General features: G+C 41.7%; 1 protein-coding gene across 1 annotated transcript in view; it reads right to left on the bottom strand.

The window, feature by feature from the left end:
* The window catches only part of LOC128698402 (uncharacterized), a 151,187-nt gene that overhangs the window by 123,977 nt on the left and 6,849 nt on the right, over positions 1-20,361 (bottom strand). The window contains exon 2 of the mRNA XM_070104511.1: positions 13,510-13,636. Within this exon, the coding sequence (XP_069960612.1) occupies positions 13,510-13,611 (102 nt within the window). The 5' untranslated portion in view covers positions 13,612-13,636. The remainder of the gene's footprint in view (positions 1-13,509; positions 13,637-20,361) is intronic.

The raw sequence follows: 20,361 nt of genomic DNA, 5'->3' as shown, positions 1-20,361 counted from the left end.
AGACATGCTGTCCTCCAGTCACTGAGTCAGTGAGACATGCTGTCCTCCAGTCACTGAGTCAGTGAGACATGCTGTCCTCCAGTCACTGAGTCAGTGAGACATGCTGTCCTCCAGTCACTGAGTCAGTGAGACATGCTGTCCTCCAGTCACTGGGTCAGTGAGACATGCTGTCCTCCAGTCACTGAGTCAGTGAGACATGCTGTCCTCCAGTCACTGAGTCAGTGAGATGTGCTGCCCTCCGGTCACTGAGTCAGTGAGACATGCTGTCCTCCAGTCACTGAGTCAGTGAGATGTGCTGCCCTCTGGTCACTGAGTCAGTGAGACATGCTGTCCTCCAGTCACTGAGTCAGTGAGATGTGCTGCCCTCCGGTCACTTAGTCAGTGAGACATGCTGTCCTCCAGTCACTGGGTCAGTGAGATGTGCTGCCCTCCGGTCACTGAGTCAGTGAGACATGCTGTCCTCCAGTCACTGAGTCAGTGAGATGTGCTGCCCTCCGGCCACTGAGTCAGTGAGACATGCTGTCCTCCAGTCACTGGGTCAGTGAGATGTGCCGTCCTCCAGTCACTGGGTCAGTGAGACATGCTGTCCTCCTGTCACTGAGTCAGTGAGACATGCTGTCCTCCAGTCACTGAGTCAGTGAGACATGCTGTCCTCCAGTCACTGAGTCAGTGAGACATGCTGTCCTCCAGTCACTGAGTCAGTGAGACATGCTGTCCTCCAGTCACTGAGTCAGTGAGACATGCTGTCCTCCAGTCACTGAGTCAGTGAGATGTGCTGCCCTCCGGTCACTGAGTCAGTGAGATGTGCTGCCCTCCGGTCACTGAGTCAGTGAGACATGCTGTCCTCCAGTCACTGAGTCAGTGAGACATGCTGTCCTCCAGTCACTGAGTCAGTGAGACATGCTGTCCTCCAGTCACTGAGTCAGTGAGACATGCTGTCCTCCAGTCACTGAGTCAGTGAGACATGCTGTCCTCCAGTCACTGAGTCAGTGAGACATGCTGTCCTCCAGTCACTGAGTCAGTGAGATGTGCTGCCCTCCGGTCACTGAGTCAGTGAGATGTGCTGCCCTCCGGTCACTGAGTCAGTGAGATGTGCTGCCCTCCGGCCACTGAGTCAGTGAGATGTGCTGCCCTCCGGCCACTGAGTCAGTGAAATGTGCTGCCCTCCGGCCACTGAGTCAGTGAGATGTGCTGCCCTCCGGCCACTGAGTCAGTGAGACATGCTGTCCTCCAGTCACTGGGTCAGTGAGATGTGCCGTCCTCCAGTCACTGGGTCAGTGAGATGTGCTGACAAATCTTACCAAACACTCACAACTGTTCACTGCAGTGAAGTATTTAAACTCTAGTCAGTGTATTCTGTCAAGATTTATTGAGTCACAAGATGACTTCTTTACAAAATCAACTACTATCATTGAAAACGAAAAGTATGCAGATAGACATTTTGATTGCTGTCTGTGACGAGCTGACTCAAAACGCAAACATTGATTTTGACGTTTTAGAAGTAAAATTTCATCTATTTACTAACGTCTGAAGATCGTTAATTCAGCTTATATGAAATATGAAAGAGCATTCTTACAGTCAAATTCTTCTCAGGATGATAATCAAAATGTATTCTTTACATTTACCGAACAAGAAAAGTGAACAGAGGAACATTGACACTGCCACAAAATTCTTTCGCAAAGATCTACTTTAGTTAGTGGTCAGATACCTGCCACACCTGCCACACCTGTCACACCTACCCCACCTGTCACACCTGTCATACCTGTCACACCTACCACACCTGTCACACCTGCCATCCCACTACTTAGCCTTCCTAATTATTAGTGTATTTAAGTCTCTGGTACATAACACAAGTGATATTGATGAGACAGCCAAATTAAACTCAAATGTCTTGTAAAGGGAGAACCATTGAACTGATTCAATCGTTTCCTGTAGTTAAAGATAATTATGTACAAGCTTTAAGAGTCTTAGTAGACAATTACCTTGATGCTGACAAGACTTTGGTTAGACACGTAGTTAAAATCTCAATCTTGAAGCCACCTAGACATTGTTTTTCAGATTTTCAGACATTTAGAATCACACTTGACAAGTCTCAGAACTCTGGAGAATAATATGACATAAATGAAAGAGATTGGTTTATTAGTGGTATTGTACAAGACAAGCTGTTACCACAGACTATTGAATGATTAAATATTAAGTTTTGTAGAGAGAAATGCTACAAGCTAAATCAAAGATTAAATAGCGGACTGGAATGGGACTTATCTTGAAAGACAGCTTTCGCCGACACATCCGGACAGCTGTGTCTTGAGAAGCTGTCGTATGCAATCCCTAAGGGCTGAAAATAAAATTATATTATAAGTTTAATTACCCCTAGGGGGTGTTACGTCAGTTTTTCATTACTGAATACTGACTGATGATACGTTCTGGTTTGGACTCAGAAGTCTGCACCTCACTGCCGACTACAGGATGATTTCAAGCCCCTTGTGACACAAGAACTGCACAGTCCCCTGTATGACTAGATGGTTTAACTACCTTGCTCTTGTAGCATGAGCTATGGTGTTGTATATACTCTACTCGACAAGTATTGGTGACTTGAGATAAGCTGAAGTGTCCTTGGATGTCCACGTCTTCCACAGTCTAGGAATACGCACACTGGTACACTATGTTCCACAAGGTTTATCTTTCATGGTAATGTCATTAAAGAAGCGGATCACACTTCTTTGTAAGTGTTTTGATGTGTTATGGAGATTGTCTGAGCTACAGCAATGCACGATTCACTTCCTTTGTTCTTTCTTAGCGTGAAATTCGAGTGTTTACTGCACCAGTACATACTGCAATCTAGCCTGCGGTGTCTCCGTCTGCCCCCAGCTTCCCGACACACAAAACAAGTGCCGACGAAACATATTCCCCCTGCTTGCCAAACTTCCACTATGAAGCAATGCAGAATGCATGGTTCTTGCTGTCTGGGCATAAACAACAATGTACACTATCTTTAACATGGTAATAAGGTGGGTGCAGTATTTTCCTTAATTGTCCATCTAAGTAAGAAATTGTCTCTTATAAAACTACACTGCTTGCAACACTGGTCTCTTGCAAAGAAGTCATGCATGACCCATAACTGGTACACGCTGGTTAAACATCTGTTGGTAATTACTTGGATGTAGCAGTAAACAAGATGCTTGCCCATTCTGAGAGGGCTGGGCCCCTCAGGTCTGAAGGGGTTGAAGGGCTGAAGGGGGCTCATACCCCCCTCCTGGAGAAAATTTCTCCACATGTTTAACAAACGCCATTTCTCTTGTAAACAAATTAGCAAAGTTTACAAGATAGAGTTTCTTGCATGAAAGAAACAAGACATGTTGATAAACTTACAAATCCTGTTGTGGATACCAAACCTTCAACTCAGCATATGAATAGTATACCTGCTCTCACTATATCACCGAATGGGTAATCCCATGTAGGCACCTATCAAGCTGTGAATACAACAGACAGTAAACACTCTGTCACATGTAAATGTACTCCAAAATGTGTACTTTGTGATGGATCACATTAGGAACAGTATTGTAACCAATACACAACAATGGAGGCACGTAAACAGTGTACTCAACAGCTGAAACAGTGCACTAAATGTTTAGGTGAACACAAGGAAGGAATTGCTCACTGAAGAAGTGTTTTACAAGCAAGGGTAAGCACCATACAGCTTTATGCCCAAGCACTTGTTCTGACCAACAGCTGACTTCCACAGAAACCGAAAGTCACCAAATAACAGCATTGAACATGCAAGATAAGTCTAAATCGACTGCTCTACCAATAGCTCGAACTGAGTTATCTAATTAAGTACACAAAACAAATGTGCTAACACTATTTGATCAAGGCTCACAAAGGTCCTTCATAACAAGTACAGTGCTGCAGAAAGTGAATAAACAACCCTATTCCAAAGTACAGTCAGATAAAGCTGTTTTTTCCAAAGTTCTGGTAAACAGACATATGACCTAGGCAAATTCACTGGTGGTTTAGGAAACAGGAAAAAGAGAGTGGAAGCTGTTGTAGTAGATTATCTAAGTCTGTGCAGATCAAGGGACTCAAGGAGAAACAGTTGCAGCACTAAAGGCAGCCAGGGTCAAGTTAACCTGTCCAGACATACATACGAACACTGTTAGCCCACTTGATTTCATCATTGAAAGTGATTATTTTCACTGTTTTGAGCAAAATATAGTAAGTAAACATGATGTTCACTTGTTAAAAGCGGCAGGAGGCCACATGTGGTCCCATTCCCTCTCAAAGTGGGACAGAAGCTGATATTGATTCAATGGAAAATGTACTGGTTACAAAGATAATTTTTGCCTAAGCAAAAATGATCTTTTCTGGAAGAAATGAATAAACCAGTTATAAATGCGGAATTTTGATGCGATAGGCAATGATATAAATAAACCAAGCCCACAAGAGTCTCAGACTTATAACCAATATTTGGACACTGTCATATATGAAGATGGACAGTATTGGGTTAGGATATCATGGAAACTAAATCCACTACATCTGCCTAGCAATTATCACATGGTTTTCGGACAAATGAAAGCACAAATACATGAGCTCAGGAAGAATACAAACTGCTGACTGTATATGATAATATCATAAAAGAACAGTGGGACAATAAATTCATTTAGGAAGTAGTGCAAGTTGAAGACAGAAGCTCATTATCTCCTGCACCAAGGAGTCAGGAAAGATTCTGAAACCACTTAAAATTTCTCACAAATTCATATGCCCATAAAGTTAATATTTTTAAAGCTTTCTTAAGAATACATCTACAAGAAATACACAGATTATACTCGATTTTTGTGCCCTGAAGATCCACACGATTCTCAGTGTCCTGTGAAAACATATCATTTCAAGTCAGGATTTTTGGTGCAACATTCTCTCCATTCTTGCCAGAAGCTACTCTGAATACATGTGAGGGAAAAGTTCAATAGATAGGAGTAGAGAGGGAATATATATATATATATATATATATATATATATATATATATATATATATATATATATATATATATATATATATATATATATATATATATTTATATATATATATATATATATATATATTAACAATAGTTTCATTGCCGGCTACTCGTTAAGGTAGGGTCAGTCTAGCTCCCGATATTCCCGCCTTTTCTCCCCCAACCCCTAAATTGATAGTTTGTCTGCCGGCTACTAGTTAAGGTAGGGTAAGTCAAGCTCCCGTTTTTCCAGCCTTTTCTCCCCCTCCCTGAAAGTGATAGTTTGACTGCCGGCTGCTTGTTAAGGTAGGGTCAGTCTAGCTCCCGATACCCCTTCCCCTCCCTCTTTCCCCCCCCGAAAGGTGACGTGTGGGGCTCAGGTTAAACAGTAAATCACTAGACTCACAGCTCCCAACTCTACTGTAAGTACATGCCTGCCTTGTATTCTAGTGGATTTATTGGTTGAAAGCTTCACTTTTGATCAGTGATAAACTTAGTCTTTTCAGCCTTGCTCTATATTGACTGTTGTAATAATCACCACATCTTTTAAGTATCAGACTTACCATGGAGAGTGATTATTTAAGCAGTGGGTAACCTGTCTGTCTTTCCAGCTTGGATGTCAGAGAGGGTCACCTGGCAATCAACGAGCAGAACAGGAGAAGGACTAACGTCCAGAGACTTCTCTATTTTGTATTGAACTACCTGTGCACCTGTATGAAAGTGCAGGACATAACTCCACAGCATTGCAGCAGTAAAGAACCTGCTTTCCTGTCATCGGGATAATAATCACGGCGATTCTCTGTGAAGAACTAGCCAGTGGATGGTCACCAACACCTGCGACCCCCCTCCCCTTATCATCAGCAACGGCTACGGTTTCAACAACAGTGTCACCAACACCAGACACCCTTGTAGATTAGCGTTGAGTTCAAATGTTATTTTATTCATTTCATTTTTCATTTTTCTTTCAAATAGGATATTCCTTTCATGTTTTGTTGTTTTATGTTTGATTTAATAAATAGTGTTTATCTTTGTGAATTATTATTTCTTTTTCTATTCATTAATTTTCCTGAGGAGGAGCCAGCCTGGGTAATACTGTCTGAAGTTGTTACATGGCTGAGTAAGCCTTCACAAGTGGCGACCTTGCCAGGATGCAACTCTACTGAATCAAGATTCAACTCCATCTCGAATCTACCATTGGACCTTCAATGCTGCATACCACAGACGGTTACCACCAGCCATGAGTAATCATTCTCTATGGAAGGACTACAGTACAGGTATTTGAAAGATTTGGTGATTGTTATAGTCTCAATTTATTGTAAGTCAAGTCAGGCATGATATAATATTTAATTCTGCCACTTTTATATGTAGCTTGAAACACTTTGTAGGATTAGACTCTAGGGACCCGAGATTTTCCAGTGACAACTTGTTTCATTGAACTCTTTATTATATCAAGGGAACTGTCGTAGGACACTCTTGGTTTGTTGGTGAGAAGATTGGATGGTCAAGTGACCCCATTCTACTTACTGTTTGCTCGGAGCCGGCATAGAACCCTTCGTTTTCGTTAATACATATTGTTTAATTAAAGCAGGGATAGAGCCCTCTGGTTTATTTACAGTTTGAGTGGAGCAGGAATTGAACCCTCCATTTTCTTTAATACCCGTTTCATTTCCCCTGATAGTGTAAGTTATTCTTGCAAGCATGGAGGAATACCAGTTTTGGATGAATGCTGGAAGTAAGTTAGGAATAACAGGGAAAAATTTAGAATCTTTCATTAGTGCTAAGATCCAGGAAAGACTTGAAAGAGAGAGAATTGAGAGAGAAGAGAGACAGTTAGAAAGGGAAAGAGAAGAGAATAAGGAGAGAGAGAGAATCGAAAGAGAAGAGAAAAAGGAGAGAGAGAGAATTGAGAGAGAAATCCGAGAAGACAGTTAGAAAGAGAACGAGAAGACCAAAAAGAGTGTGATAGACTTGATCGTGAGGAAAGAGCTAGGGAATGTGAGGAACAAGCTAAGATACGTGAGGAACAAGCTAAGATACGTGAGGAACAGGTTAAATTAAGAGAAATTGAGGAAAGAGCAAAGGATAGAGAAGTTGAGGAAAAAGCTAGAGAACATGAGTTAATAGAGAGAAAAGGATCGTGAGCTCGAAAAATCTCGCCTTGAATTAGAGAATAAAAAGTTAACTTTTACACAACAACAATTAGAGGAAGGAGTAATGGAACAACGTGCAGTCAGTGCACATATTCCAACACCTAATTTACCTCCCTTCACAGAGGGGGAAGACATAACTTCATACATTATCAGGTTTGAAAATACCGCTCCCCTCTGTGAATGGCCTGCTGACACCTGGGCTACCTGGTTAGGAATGTTATTTTCTGGTACAGCCTTAAATATCTATGCAACTTTGTCACAGAATATCATATGTAATTATAACCTACTAAAGAAGGCAATCCTTAAAGCATATCAAAAAACCACTAATTCTTACAGGAAAGATTTCAGGTATGCCACCTTACAGCCTGGCCAGAACTTTCAGCAGTTACAGGTAACACTCTTTCGTTTGTTCGACTTTTGGATAGAGAGTTCAGGAAATGATCACAGTTATGAATCTCTTAGAGACTTCATGGTTGCTGACCAGTTCCTGACAGCTCTTCCCCATCAGATACGAACATTCATCAGAGAACGTAACCTGATTAAAGCTGAGGAAGTTGCTGAGGCTGCTGACCTGAATGCTGAGGCTCACAATTTCTATAAAGACCTAAAGGGATCGAACCCTAAGGGCAAGAGTTCATCAGACCTTAAGAAATCAAAGCCTCTAGTGGAAAGTAAAATGACTTCTTTTATTCCTGTTTGTCATTTGTGTGGTGTTAAGGGACATAAACGTCCAGATTGTCCTTCTAAGAAGGTCCAAAAAGTTGGAAGATGTTTTAAAGACTATAATGACCAAGCACCCTTCTGTTCAGGAACCAGTTAATGGACTTAATGTATCTACCATTTTACGAGACACTGGATGCACATGTATAGTCATTTCTGATAAGCTGTTTCCTAACCTTAAAGACACTCATTCATCTGCTATACTTTCAGACTACTTGGGCCGTACAGACACTTTTCCTACCATCCGTTGTTACATTAGGTCTAAATGGTTCACAGGTTGGTCTGAAGCCGTACTTGCTCCCATCACTTCTTGCTCTGTACTAATAGGTAATGTAAAAGGTGCCCTTCTTCCTTCTGAGGTTGACCTTTCATCACCAAAGATGGATATAAGTGTTTCAGATCCTCTTCCTGTAGAGTCAGAGATGCCCCTCGAAAGTTCAGATGAGACAATGTCTCGCGAGATTCATGTGGGATTAAAAACCAGTGATGATACTCTCGAAAGCGAGGAAGTAGGATCACCGGTTCACTTGTTAGATGAAAGTGAAGATATCACCTCCGATACCATAAATGTCTTGACTAGGGCTCAGACCAAAGCCCAGGCTTCTCCTACTGTCCATCCTTTGATTTTCCCTGACTTTAAGCCTTTAGACATATCGAAGGACTCCTTTGTCAATTTACAACGTAATTGCCCTTCTCTTCAGAATTGCCATAATGCCGCTAAAGAAAATCAAGTGATCCAAAGGAAAAACTTTTCATATAAATTTGAATATATAAAAGGTATCTTGTACAAGTCAGTATTCAAATTAAATTCAGATGAGATAGACTATTCCATCGTAGTTGTTCCAAGTCAATGCAGAGAGACTGTTCTTAAAATGGCTCATGACCTGCCAGTGGCCGGACATTTCTTGCATCGTAAAACTTTAAATAAAATTAGGGAAACCTATTTTTGGCCTAAAATGTCCTCAGATGACACTACTTATTGTAGATCGTGTAAAGTTTGCCAACTGTCATCCTCCCGAGGTACCAGGCGAGTACCTATGGTCAAAATGCCTATCTTTACGGTACCATTTGAAAGAATAGCTATTGACATCGTTGGTCCTTTATCTCCAATTTCATCTGGGGGACATAGATATATATTAACATTGGTTGATTATGCTTCGAGTTTCCCTGAAGCCGTTCCCTTAAAGACCATAACTACTACAGAGGTGGCTGAAGCCCTTTTGTCCATCTTCTCCAGAGTGGGCATCCCTAGAGAAATTTTGTCTGACCGTGGGACACAATTCACATCTGACTTAATGCAACATCTATACCAACTTCTGGGAGTGAAGCCTCTCTTCACCACACCCTATCATCCCAGCTGTAATGGGAGGATTGAGCGCCAGCATTCGATTCTCAAGTCCATTTTAAGGAAACATTGCTCCCTTAAACCTAAGGAGTGGCATCGTTACCTACCCTGTGCTTTGTTTGCCATGAGGGAAGTTCCCAGTGGGGTTTTCACCTTTTGAACTTCTCTATGGTAGACAGGCCAGAGGCCCATTGTCCATCCTTCATGACTTATGGACTAATGAGGAGGTAAATGCTGAGGTTCAGTCTTCTTACCAGTTTCTTCTTGACCTTAGATCCAAACTTGAGGAGACCTCTGACATAGTTTCGAAGAACCTAAGCTTGTCAATGGACCAGTACAAAACCTATTTTGACTCCAAAAGTCAGAGGAGAAGTTTTAAAGTGGGAGATGAAGTTCTTGTACTTTTGCCTATCAAGTCAAATAAATTATTAGTAGCATGGAAAGGTCCATATAAAGTATTAAAATCTGTGGGAAAGTTGACTACCTCATAGAAGTCAAGCGGAAACCTAAGCTTTATCATATCAACATCCTTAAGAAATATTACTGAAGAAATTCGGTTAACTGCCTTAATAACTTTGACTTAGTTTTTCCACACGAACTTGATAAGACAAACGAAGAATGTAAAGTGTGCGTAATTGACACCTCTAACTTAGACTATGATGAAGAACTACATGACTTGGTGACTCTTGACCACTCGGGAGCAACCAACATTAATATTAAGAGACATGAACTACTTCAATGTGTGAGTAACTTTTCAGACGTCTTTACTGATATTCCAGGTGTTACCTCCACGGTAGTCCATAAGATTGACTTATTGACGGACACTCCTATCAAACGGAAATTATACCCAGTTCCAGTTCACCTTAGGGATGCATTTGACCGAGAGGTAGACAAATTATTAAAACTAAAGATCATTGAACCTTCAGTATCTTCATATTGTTCACCAGTAGTCATGGTTAAGAAGGAGGATAATTCATATAGACTTGCTATTGACTTCAGAGGCCTTAATGCTATAACTCGGTGGGATGCTGAGCCTATGCCCTTAATAGATAGCGATCTACACAAATTTTATGACGCTTCCTTCTTTTCAGAGATTGATATTGCACAGGTATATCATCAAGTAATGTTAGATCCTTCTTCTAAGCAGTACACCGCTTTTCCTACACACCAAGGACTGATGCAGTATAGACCTATGCCCTTCGGTTTGGTAACTGCCTGTGCTACCTACGTGAGACTGATGAGAAAGGTCTTGGGTAATATGCCAAATGTTTCAGTTTATTTTGATAACATTATTTAATGACATCCACATGGGGCGAACATATCCAAACATTAACATCAGTTTTGCGTAGGTTACGCTCACATGGCCTCACTGCCAAGCCGAAGAAATGCTTCCTTGGGTATAACAAGATTAGATATCTTGGACTGATACTTTCTAATAACTCTCTGCAGCCTCTCCCCAGTAAGATCAAAGCTTTATTAGAATTTAAATTCCCCAAAACCAAGAAGCTCATGCGTAGCTTTCTTGGTTCTGTAAATTTTTATGCACGGTTTATCCCGAACCTTACTGATCTTACAGGCATCTTGTCGGACTTCCTTAAAAAGTCTGTGAAGGAACCTCTTGAACTTTCCGACATAGCTCGGGAAAAGTTTAATGAGATTAAAAGTATCTTTTCGAAAGACCCTATACTTAAGATTCCAGATATTAATAAAACATTTTGTTTGAGAACTGATGCCTCCAATACTGGCTTAGGTGCGGTGCTACTACAATACCATGATGGTACTCCCTTCCCTGTATGCTTCCTAAGCTGGAAACTCCTTCCTACAGAAACAAGATACTCCACAATAGCCCTTGTGTGGGGTATCTCCAAACTTAAATTTTATTTGCTGGGAAAAGAATTCATTTTAGAAACGGACCACAAACTTTTGATATACCTAGAAACTTTTAAGGGAACCAACAGTCGCCTCTTGAGGTGGACATTGGCACTCCAGGCTTTTAAGTTCCATATTGTGCATATCAATGGTTCATCCAATTATTTCTCTGACTGGTTAAGTCGTGACAGTCAGTAGAAGATTTGTTGCCTTACGTGACTTCCACATGTTAGAACTTTTTCCTAGCCTATTCTTCTTATACTCCTTGACTATAAGTCTTGGTATGGGGGAGTGTGAGGGAAAAGTTCAATAGATAGGAGTAGAGAGGGAATATATATATATATTAACAATAGTTTCATTGCCGGCTACTCGTTAAGGTAGGGTGAGTCTAACTCCCGATTATCCCACCTTTTGTCCCCCAACCCCTAAATTGATAGTTTGTCTGCCGGCTACTAGTTAAGGTAGGGTAAGTCAAGCTCCCGTTTTTCCCGCTTTTTCTCCCCCTCCCTGTAAGTGATAGTTTGACTGCCGGCTGCTTGTTAAGGTAGGGTCAGTCTAGATCCCGATACTCCTTCCCCTCCCTCTCCCCCCCCGAAAGGTGACGTGTGGGGCTCTGGTTAAACAGTAAATCACTAGACTCACAGCTCCCAACTCTACTGTAAGTACATGCCTGCCTTGTATTCTAGTGGATTTATTGGTTGAAAGCTTCACTTTTGATCAATGATAAACTTAGTCTTTTCAGCCTTGCTCTATATTGACTGTTGTAATAATCACCACATCTTTTAAGTATCAGACTTACCATGGAGAGTGATTATTTAAGCAGTGGGTAACCTGTCTGTCTTTCCAGCTTGGATGTCAGAGAGGGTCACCTGGCAATCAATGAGCAGAACAGGAGAAGGACTAATGTCCAGAGACTTCTCCATTTTGTATTGAACTACCTGTGCACCTGTATGAAAGTGCAGGACGTAACTCCACAGCATTGCAGCGGTAAAGAACCTGCTTTCCTGTCATCGGGATAATAATCACGGCGATTCTCTGTGAAGAACTAGCCAGTGGATGGTCACCAACACCTGCGACCTTCCCCCCCTTATCATCAGCAACGGCTACGGTTTCAACAACATTGTCACCAACACCAGACACCCTTGTAGATTAGCGTTGAGTTCAAATGTTATTTTATTCATTTCATTTTTCATTTTTCTTTCAAATAGGATATACCTTTCATGTTTTGTTGTTTTATGTTTGATTTAATAAATAGTGTTTATCTTTGTGAATTATTATTTCTTTTTCTATTCATTAATTTTCCTGAGGAGGAGCCAGCCTGAGTAATACTGACTGAAGTTGTTACAGGGCTGAGTAAGCCTTCACAATACACATCTGAAGAAATCTGATAGTTCCTTCAAAGATACCTTTAATAAAAATTGTTATGTGGACAATCTTCAAGGTAATGTAAATAAAGAAGAGGATATGAAATTCTTATTCAGAGAAACTAATTTGTGACAGGTGAGAAGTTGAAGGTATATAGAAGAGGTGTAAGATAGTGGTAAGGATGAGGGCTGGTTGATATGATAAATCTCTCACTGGGATGAGGTGAGGCCCTGATTGTCGGTGAGGGAGGACAGGTATGGTGGGAATCAGACAAAATGGGGCTTTGGTTTTGTGATGAGGAAAGTGCTTGTGAGAAAGAATCATGCACTGGCGAGAATGGGAATGGGGATGCTTGTGGGGATGAATAGTGGTAGATGGTAGTTAATTGTGAATTATTGTATCTGAGTGGGAAAGGGAGCTAGAGCTTGAGGGAGTGTTGGGACAGTACGTGTGTGCTTGTATGTGTTCGTACATACCAACATACGTAAACGTGTATGTTTAGTAATGGTGGGAGACAACGAGACTAGTGATTCTACAAACAATATGTTTTGACAAACCATACCACGGGTGGGGTTTGAACCCTCGGTAAGAGAGTCTCAAAACTCCGACCGTTGCGTTAGCCACTGGGCCAGCTAGCTTCATTTTGACGGCTTTGAGGGGACTTGAGCAAGAGTTCGTCACGGCCACTCTAGCGGGAGATTCGTCTGTAAAAACTTGCTTTTGTGGTTACAGTGGTGCCTAGCTGGTGCAGTGGCTAACACGACGGTCTGGAGTTTTAAGACTCTCTGACCGCGGGTTCAAACCCTACCCGTGGTATGGTTTGTTTACAATCGTGTCATTACGATTTCCTGAGTCTGGTTTTGATAAATCATTACAACACTAGAAGAATAACGCGGTGTTTGCAAGGTATATTCCGTTCCTTATAAAATTAGTTATAATTGTAAAATAAAATTTACGGATAAAAATTCTAACTTCAGTACGTCCTTCGAGTTGGAGAATCTGGATGTACTTAAATGAGGTAAATATAATGTAAGTAAAAACTACTGACCAAACATCACTGATGACTCACTGTGTTTTCTCGAGAGAAGTAATGCTTAGCAAGCAGAGTCATCAGGTCGTCTAGATCACCAGGGCCCAAGACCACATACTTCAACATAGGAACATCACTCATCTTGACTTTCAGCGCCTCTGCTGCCCTGTGTGTCACATATTTTAAATAATTAACACTGTAAATTATTCACTTCCTTCCCAACACTATGAAAAATGTATCAATATTCACTAACTCTGTGAAGAGTTGATGTTTGTTTAATATTATATTTGATTGATATTATTGTATCGGATTTTGAACTTATGGCTGCATCTTGGTGTTAACAACTATGTTCACTATGTGACTCACCTCTCCATCATCTTGATGTTAACATATTCACTATGTGACTCACCTCTCCATCATAATGTTAACAACTATGTTCACTATGTGACTCACCTCTCCATCATCTTGATGTTAACATGTTCACTATGTGACTCACCTCTCCATCATGGAAATATAAACACATATGCAGTGTAATGTGATCCTTTATTGACTACATTTCGCCCACAAAGTGGGCTTTTTCAAGTCACAAACAGATCTACCAGGGGTGGAAGGGACGCGAGTATTTATAGTCAGGTTCAGAATGCTGAGGTCAGGTGGAGAATGCTGCATCTGATGATGTACCGAGTGGGGTTATAGAGTCTAAAATCTTGGGTAGCTTGTAAAGGAGATTCCATAAGTTTGTGAGCAGACCTTCTACAGTGTTCTTCCATTCCTGTGTTCTTATGTGGGATAGCGATGAAGAAGTTCCTTGGCAAGTGGTTCAGCTATGTTATAGAAGCCACTATTCTGTTTGAAGTTGTCGGATATAGAAATAAGTGATGATTCCATGATTCTTCGGTATTGAGTGTTGTCTTCTGTGGCAATAAGTCTTGAGTTTCTGTAGTTTATCAAGTGGTTGTGTGAATTACGGTGTTGTACACAGGCATTCCTTGTGTCGTCAGACCTGCTTGCGTATTGGTGTTCTGAAATACGTGTTTGGAGGTCCCTTGATGTTTTGCCCACGTATAATTTGTTGCAGTCATTACAAGGGATTATGTATACCCCTGCAGAGGGTGGAAGCTTGTCCTGTCTATCACTAGTAATGTCCTTGATGGTCGTGGTTGTGGAGGTAGATACTTGGAATGAGGTATTGGAAAAGATGTTGGAAACGTGTTTGGCAATGGAGTTGGTGGGGAGGACTATGTATCTCTTCTGGGCAGTGTCTTCTCTGGGTGTGTTGAAGATGTTTAATGCCCATCGTCTGCAGTCTCTGATGAAGTGACAAGGATCGTGGAGTTCAGAAAATACTTGTTCAATTATCGTGCATTCTTCTTCAAGAAACTCAATGCTGCAGATTCTGAGTGCACGCAGGAAGAAGCCTATAATTACACCGCGTTTAGTTTTGGTGTCGTGGTGAGAGTAGAAGTGGAGAAGATCGTTTTGGTTCCTAATTGAACAAGTATTTTCTAAACTCCACTATCCTCGTCATTCATCAGAGACTGCAGACGACGGGCATTAAATATCTTCAACACACCCAGAGAAGACTGCCGAGAAGAGATACATAGTCCTCCCCACCAACTCCATTGCCAAACACGTTTCCAACATCTTTTCCAATACCTCATTCCAAGTATCTACCTCCACAACCACGACCATCAAGGACATTACCAGTGATAGACAGGACAAGCTTCCACCCTCTGCAGGGGTATACATAATCCCTTGTAATGACTGCAACAAATTATACGAGGGAAAAACATCAAGGGACCTCCAAACACGTATTTCAGAACACCAATACGCAAGCAGGTCTGACGACACAAGGAATGCCTGTGTACAACACCGTAATTCACACAACCACTTGATAAACTACAGAAACTCAAGACTTATCGCCACAGAAGACAACACTCAATACCAAAGAATACTGGAATCATCATTTATTTCTATATCCGACAACTTCAGCCAGACTAGTGGCTTCTATAACATAGCTGAACCACTTGCCATGAAACTTCTTCATCGCTATAAGAACATAAGAACATAAGAAGATAAGAACATAAGAAAGGAGGAACACTGCAGGAGGCCTGTTGGCCCATACTAGGCAGGTCCTTTACAATTCATCCCACTAACAAAACATTTGCCCAACCCAATTTTCAATGCCACCCAAGAAATAAGCTCTGATGTGAAAGTCCCACTCATATCCAACCCCTCCCACTCATGTACTTATCCAACCTAAATTTGAAACTACCCAAAGTCCCAGCCTCAATAACCCAACTAGATAGACTGTTCCACTCATCAACTACCCTATTTCCAAACCAATACTTTCCTATGTCCTTTCTAAATCTAAACTTATCTAATTTAAATCCATTACTGCCGGTTCTCTCTTGGAGAGACATCCTCAAGACCTTATTAATATCCCCTTTATTAATACCTATCTTCCACTTATACACTTCGATCAGGTCTCCCGTCATTCTTCGTCTAACAAGTGAATGTAACTTAAGAGTCTTCAATCTTTCTTCATAAGGAAGATTTCTAATGCTATGTATTACCTGGAGTTTACCTGGAGAGAGTTCCGGGGGTCAACGCCCCCGCGGCCCGGTCTGAGACCAGGCCTCCTGGTGGATCAGAGCCTGATCAACCAGGCTGTTGCTGCTGGCTGCACGCAAACCAACATACGAGCCACAGCCCGGCTGATCCGGAACTGACTTTAGGTGCTTGTCCAGTGCCAGCTTGAAGACTGCCAGGGGTCTGTTGGTAATCCCCCTTATGTGTGCTGGGAGGCAGTTGAACAGTCTCGGGCCCCTGACACTTATTGTATGGTCTCTTAACGTGCTAGTGACACCCCTGCTTTTCATTGGGGGGATGGTGCATCGTCTGCCAAGTCTTTTGCTTTCGTAATGAGTGAGTTTCGTGTGCAAGTTCGGTACTAGTCCCTCTAGGATTTTCCAGGTGTATATAATCATGTATCTCTCCCTCCTGCGTTCCAGGGAATACAGGTTTAGGAACCTCAAGCGCTCCCAATAATTGAGGTGTTTTATCTCCGTTATGCGCGCCGTGAAAGTTCTCTGTACATTATCTAGGTCGGCAATTTCACCTGCCTTGAAAGGTGCTGTTAGTGTGCAGCAATATTCCAGCCTAGATAGAACAAGTGACCTGAAGAGTGTCATCATGGGCTTGGCCTCCCTAGTTTTGAAGGTTCTCATTATCCATCCTGTCATTTTTCTAGCAGATGCGATTGATACAATGTTATGGTCCTTGAAGGTGAGATCCTCCGACATGATCACTCCCAGGTCTTTGACGTTGGTGTTTCGCTCTATTTTGTGGCCAGAATTTGTTTTGTACTCTGATGAAGATTTAATTTCCTCATGTTTACCATATCTGAGTAATTGAAATTTCTCATCGTTGAACTTCATATTGTTTTCTGCAGCCCACTGAAAGATTTGGTTGATGTCTGCCTGGAGCTTTGCAGTGTCTGCAATGGAAGACACTGACATGCAGATTCGGGTGTCATCTGCAAAGGAAGACACGGTGCTGTGGCTGACATCCTTGTCTATGTCGGATATAAGGATGAGGAACAAGATGGGAGCGAGTACTGTGCCTTGTGGAACAGAGCTTTTCACCGTAGCTGCCTCGGACTTTACTCTGTTGACGACTACTCTCTGTGTTCTGTTAGTGAGGAAATTATAGATCCATCGACCGACTTTTCCTGTTATTCCTTTAGCACGCATTTCGTGCGCTATTACGCCATGGTCACACTTGTCGAAGGCTTTTGCAAAGTCTGTATATATTACATCTGCATTCTTTTTGTCTTCTAGTGCATTTAGGACCTTGTCATAGTGGTCCAATAGTTGAGACAGACAGGAGCGACCTGTTCTAAACCCATGTTGCCCTGGGTTGTGTAACTGATGGGTTTCTAGATGCGTGGTGATCTTGCTTCTTAGGACCCTTTCAAAGATTTTTATGATATGGGATGTTAGTGCTATTGGTCTGTAGTTCTTTGCTGTTGCTTTACTGCCCCCTTTGTGGAGTGGGGCTATGTCTGTTGTTTTTAGTAACTGTGGGACGACCCCCGTGTCCATGCTCCCTCTCCATAGGATGGAAAAGGCTCGTGATAGGGGCTTCTTGCAGTTCTTGATGAACACAGAGTTCCATGAGTCTGGCCCTGGGGCAGAGTGCATGGGCATGTCATTTATCGCCTGTTCGAAGTCATTTGGCGTCAGGATAACATCGGATAGGCTTGTGTTAATCAAATTTTGTGGCTCTCTCATAAAAAATTCATTTTGATCTTCGACTCTCAGTCTGGTTAGCGGCTTGCTAAAAACTGAGTCATATTGGGACTTGAGTAGCTTACTCATTTCCTTGCTGTCATCTGTGTAGGACCCATCTTGTTTAAGTAGGGGCCCAATACTGGACGTTGTTCTCGATTTTGATTTGGCATAGGAGAAGAAATACTTTGGGTTTCTTTCGATTTCATTTATGGCTTTTAGTTCTTCCCGCGATTCCTGACTCCTAAAGGATTCTTTTAGCTTAAGTTCGATGTTGCTATTTCTCTGACCAGTGTCTCCCTACGCATTTCAGATATATTGACCTCTTTTAGCCGCTCTGTTATTCTTTTCCGTCGCCTGTAAAGGGAGCGCCTCTCTCTTTCTGTTTTACATCTACTCCTCCTTTTTCTTAGAGGAATAAGCCTTGTGCATACATCGAGTGCCACCGAGTTAATCTGTTCTAGGCATAAGTTGGGGTCTGTGTTGCTTAGTATATCTTCCCAGCTTATATCGGTTAGGACTTGGTTTACTTGGTCCCACTTTATGTTTTTGTTATTGAAGTTGAATTTGGTGAATGCTCCCTCGTGACTAATCTCATTATGTCGGTCTGGGGCTCCACGCATACATGACTGAACCTCAATTATGTTGTGATCTGAGTATATTGTTTTTGATATGGTGATATTTCTTATCAGATCATCATTGTTAGTGAAGATGAGGTCTAGTGTATTCTCCAGTCTAGTAGGCTCTATTATTTGCTGGTTTAAATTGAATTTTGTGCAGAGATTTAAAAGCTCGCGTGAGTGTGAGTTTTCATCAGAGCTGCCTCCTGGTGTTATTACTGCAACAATATTATTTGCTATATTCCTCCATTTTAGGTGCCTTAAGTTGAAATCCCCCAGGAGCAAGATGTTGGGTGCAGGAGCTGGAAGGTTTTCCAGACAGTGGTCAATTTTTAACGCTGAATGTTTTCTAACGAATTTATGTCCATTCTGTAATATGGAGACCAGAACTGAGCTGCATAATCTAGGTGAGGCCTTACTAATGATGTATAAAGCTGCAGTATGACCTCTGGACTTCTGTTGCTTACACTTCTTGATATAAATCCCAGTAATCTATTTGCCTTATTACGTACGCTTAGGCATTGCTGTCTTGGTTTAAGGTTGCTGCTTACCATAACCCCCAAGTCCTTTTTGCAATCTGTATGACTAAGTTCTACATCATTTAACTTATAAGTACTAGGGTTATGGGCACTCCCAAGCTTCAGAACCTTGCATTTATCTACATTGAACTGCATCTGCCACTTTTCTGACCAAGAATAGAGTTTGTTTAAATCCTCCTGAAGTTCCATAACATCTACGTTTGAATCAATTATCCTACCTATCTTTGTGTCATCGGCGAATTTGCTTATATCACTAGTAATTCCCTCATCAAGATCATTGATATATATTATAAACAACAACGGGCCCAAGACTGATCCCTGTGGAACGCCACTTGAACATTAAAATGGTATAAAATACCGACAGGTTGTTAGGTAAGACACATATGCAACAGTTAGGTATCTTTATTATGAAACGTTTCGCCTACACAGTAGGCTTCTTCAGTCAAGTACAGAAAAGTTGATAGAAGCAGAAGATACTTGAAGACGATGTAATCAGTCCATCACCCTTAAAGTTTTGAGGTGGTCAGTCCCTCAGTCTGGAGAAGAGCATTGTTCCATAGTATGAAACAATATGGAGATGAAGTGACAGGATGGAGCTTTTTATAGCGCCAAGAGGTGAGACGTAGGCCACTAGGAGAGGTAAGAACTCAGATGTTGAGAGGTCAGGTCCCTCTCAAATCCAGCCGCTCTCACTAGTGGAAGTTGTCGAAGTTGATTGCAGGTCTGTACCAAGATACCCTTGTGTTGCAGTGTCTGACAGATTGAACATTAAAATGGTATAAAATACCGACAGGTTGTTAGGTAAGACACATATGCAACAGTTAGGTATCTTTATTATGAAACGTTTCGCCTACACAGAAGGCTTCTTCAGTCAAGTACAGAAAAGTTGATAGAAGCAGAAGATACTTGAAGACGATGTAATCAGTCCCAGACTGAGGGACTGACCACCTCAAAACTTTAAGGGTGATGGACTGATTACATCGTATTCAAGTATCTTCTGCTTCTATCAACTTTTCTGTACTTGACTGAAGAAGCCTACTGTGTAGGCGAAACGTTTCATAATAAAGATACCTAACTGTTGCATATGTGTCTTACCTAACAACCTGTCGGTATTTTATACCATTTTAGTGTTCAATCTGTCAGACACTGCAACACAAGGGTATCTTGGTACAGACCTGCAATCAACTTCGACAACTTCCACTAGTGAGAGCGGCTGGATTTGAGAGGGACCTGACCTCTCAACATCTGAGTTCTTACCTCTCCTAGTGGCCTACGTCTCACCTCTTGGCGCTATAAAAAGCTCCATCCTGTCACTTCATCTCCATATTGTTTCATACTATGGAACAATGCTCTTCTCCAGACTGAGGGACTGACCACCTCAAAACTTTAAGGGTGATGGACTGATTACATCGTCTTCAAGTATCTTCTGCTTCTATCAAC

This window comes from Cherax quadricarinatus, chromosome 92 (assembly GCF_038502225.1).
Source record: "Cherax quadricarinatus isolate ZL_2023a chromosome 92, ASM3850222v1, whole genome shotgun sequence".
In the NCBI taxonomy this organism is placed as follows: domain Eukaryota; kingdom Metazoa; phylum Arthropoda; class Malacostraca; order Decapoda; family Parastacidae; genus Cherax; species Cherax quadricarinatus.
The sequence above is the reverse complement of the archived record's forward strand: the minus strand, read 5'-3'. Positions and strand labels throughout refer to the sequence as shown.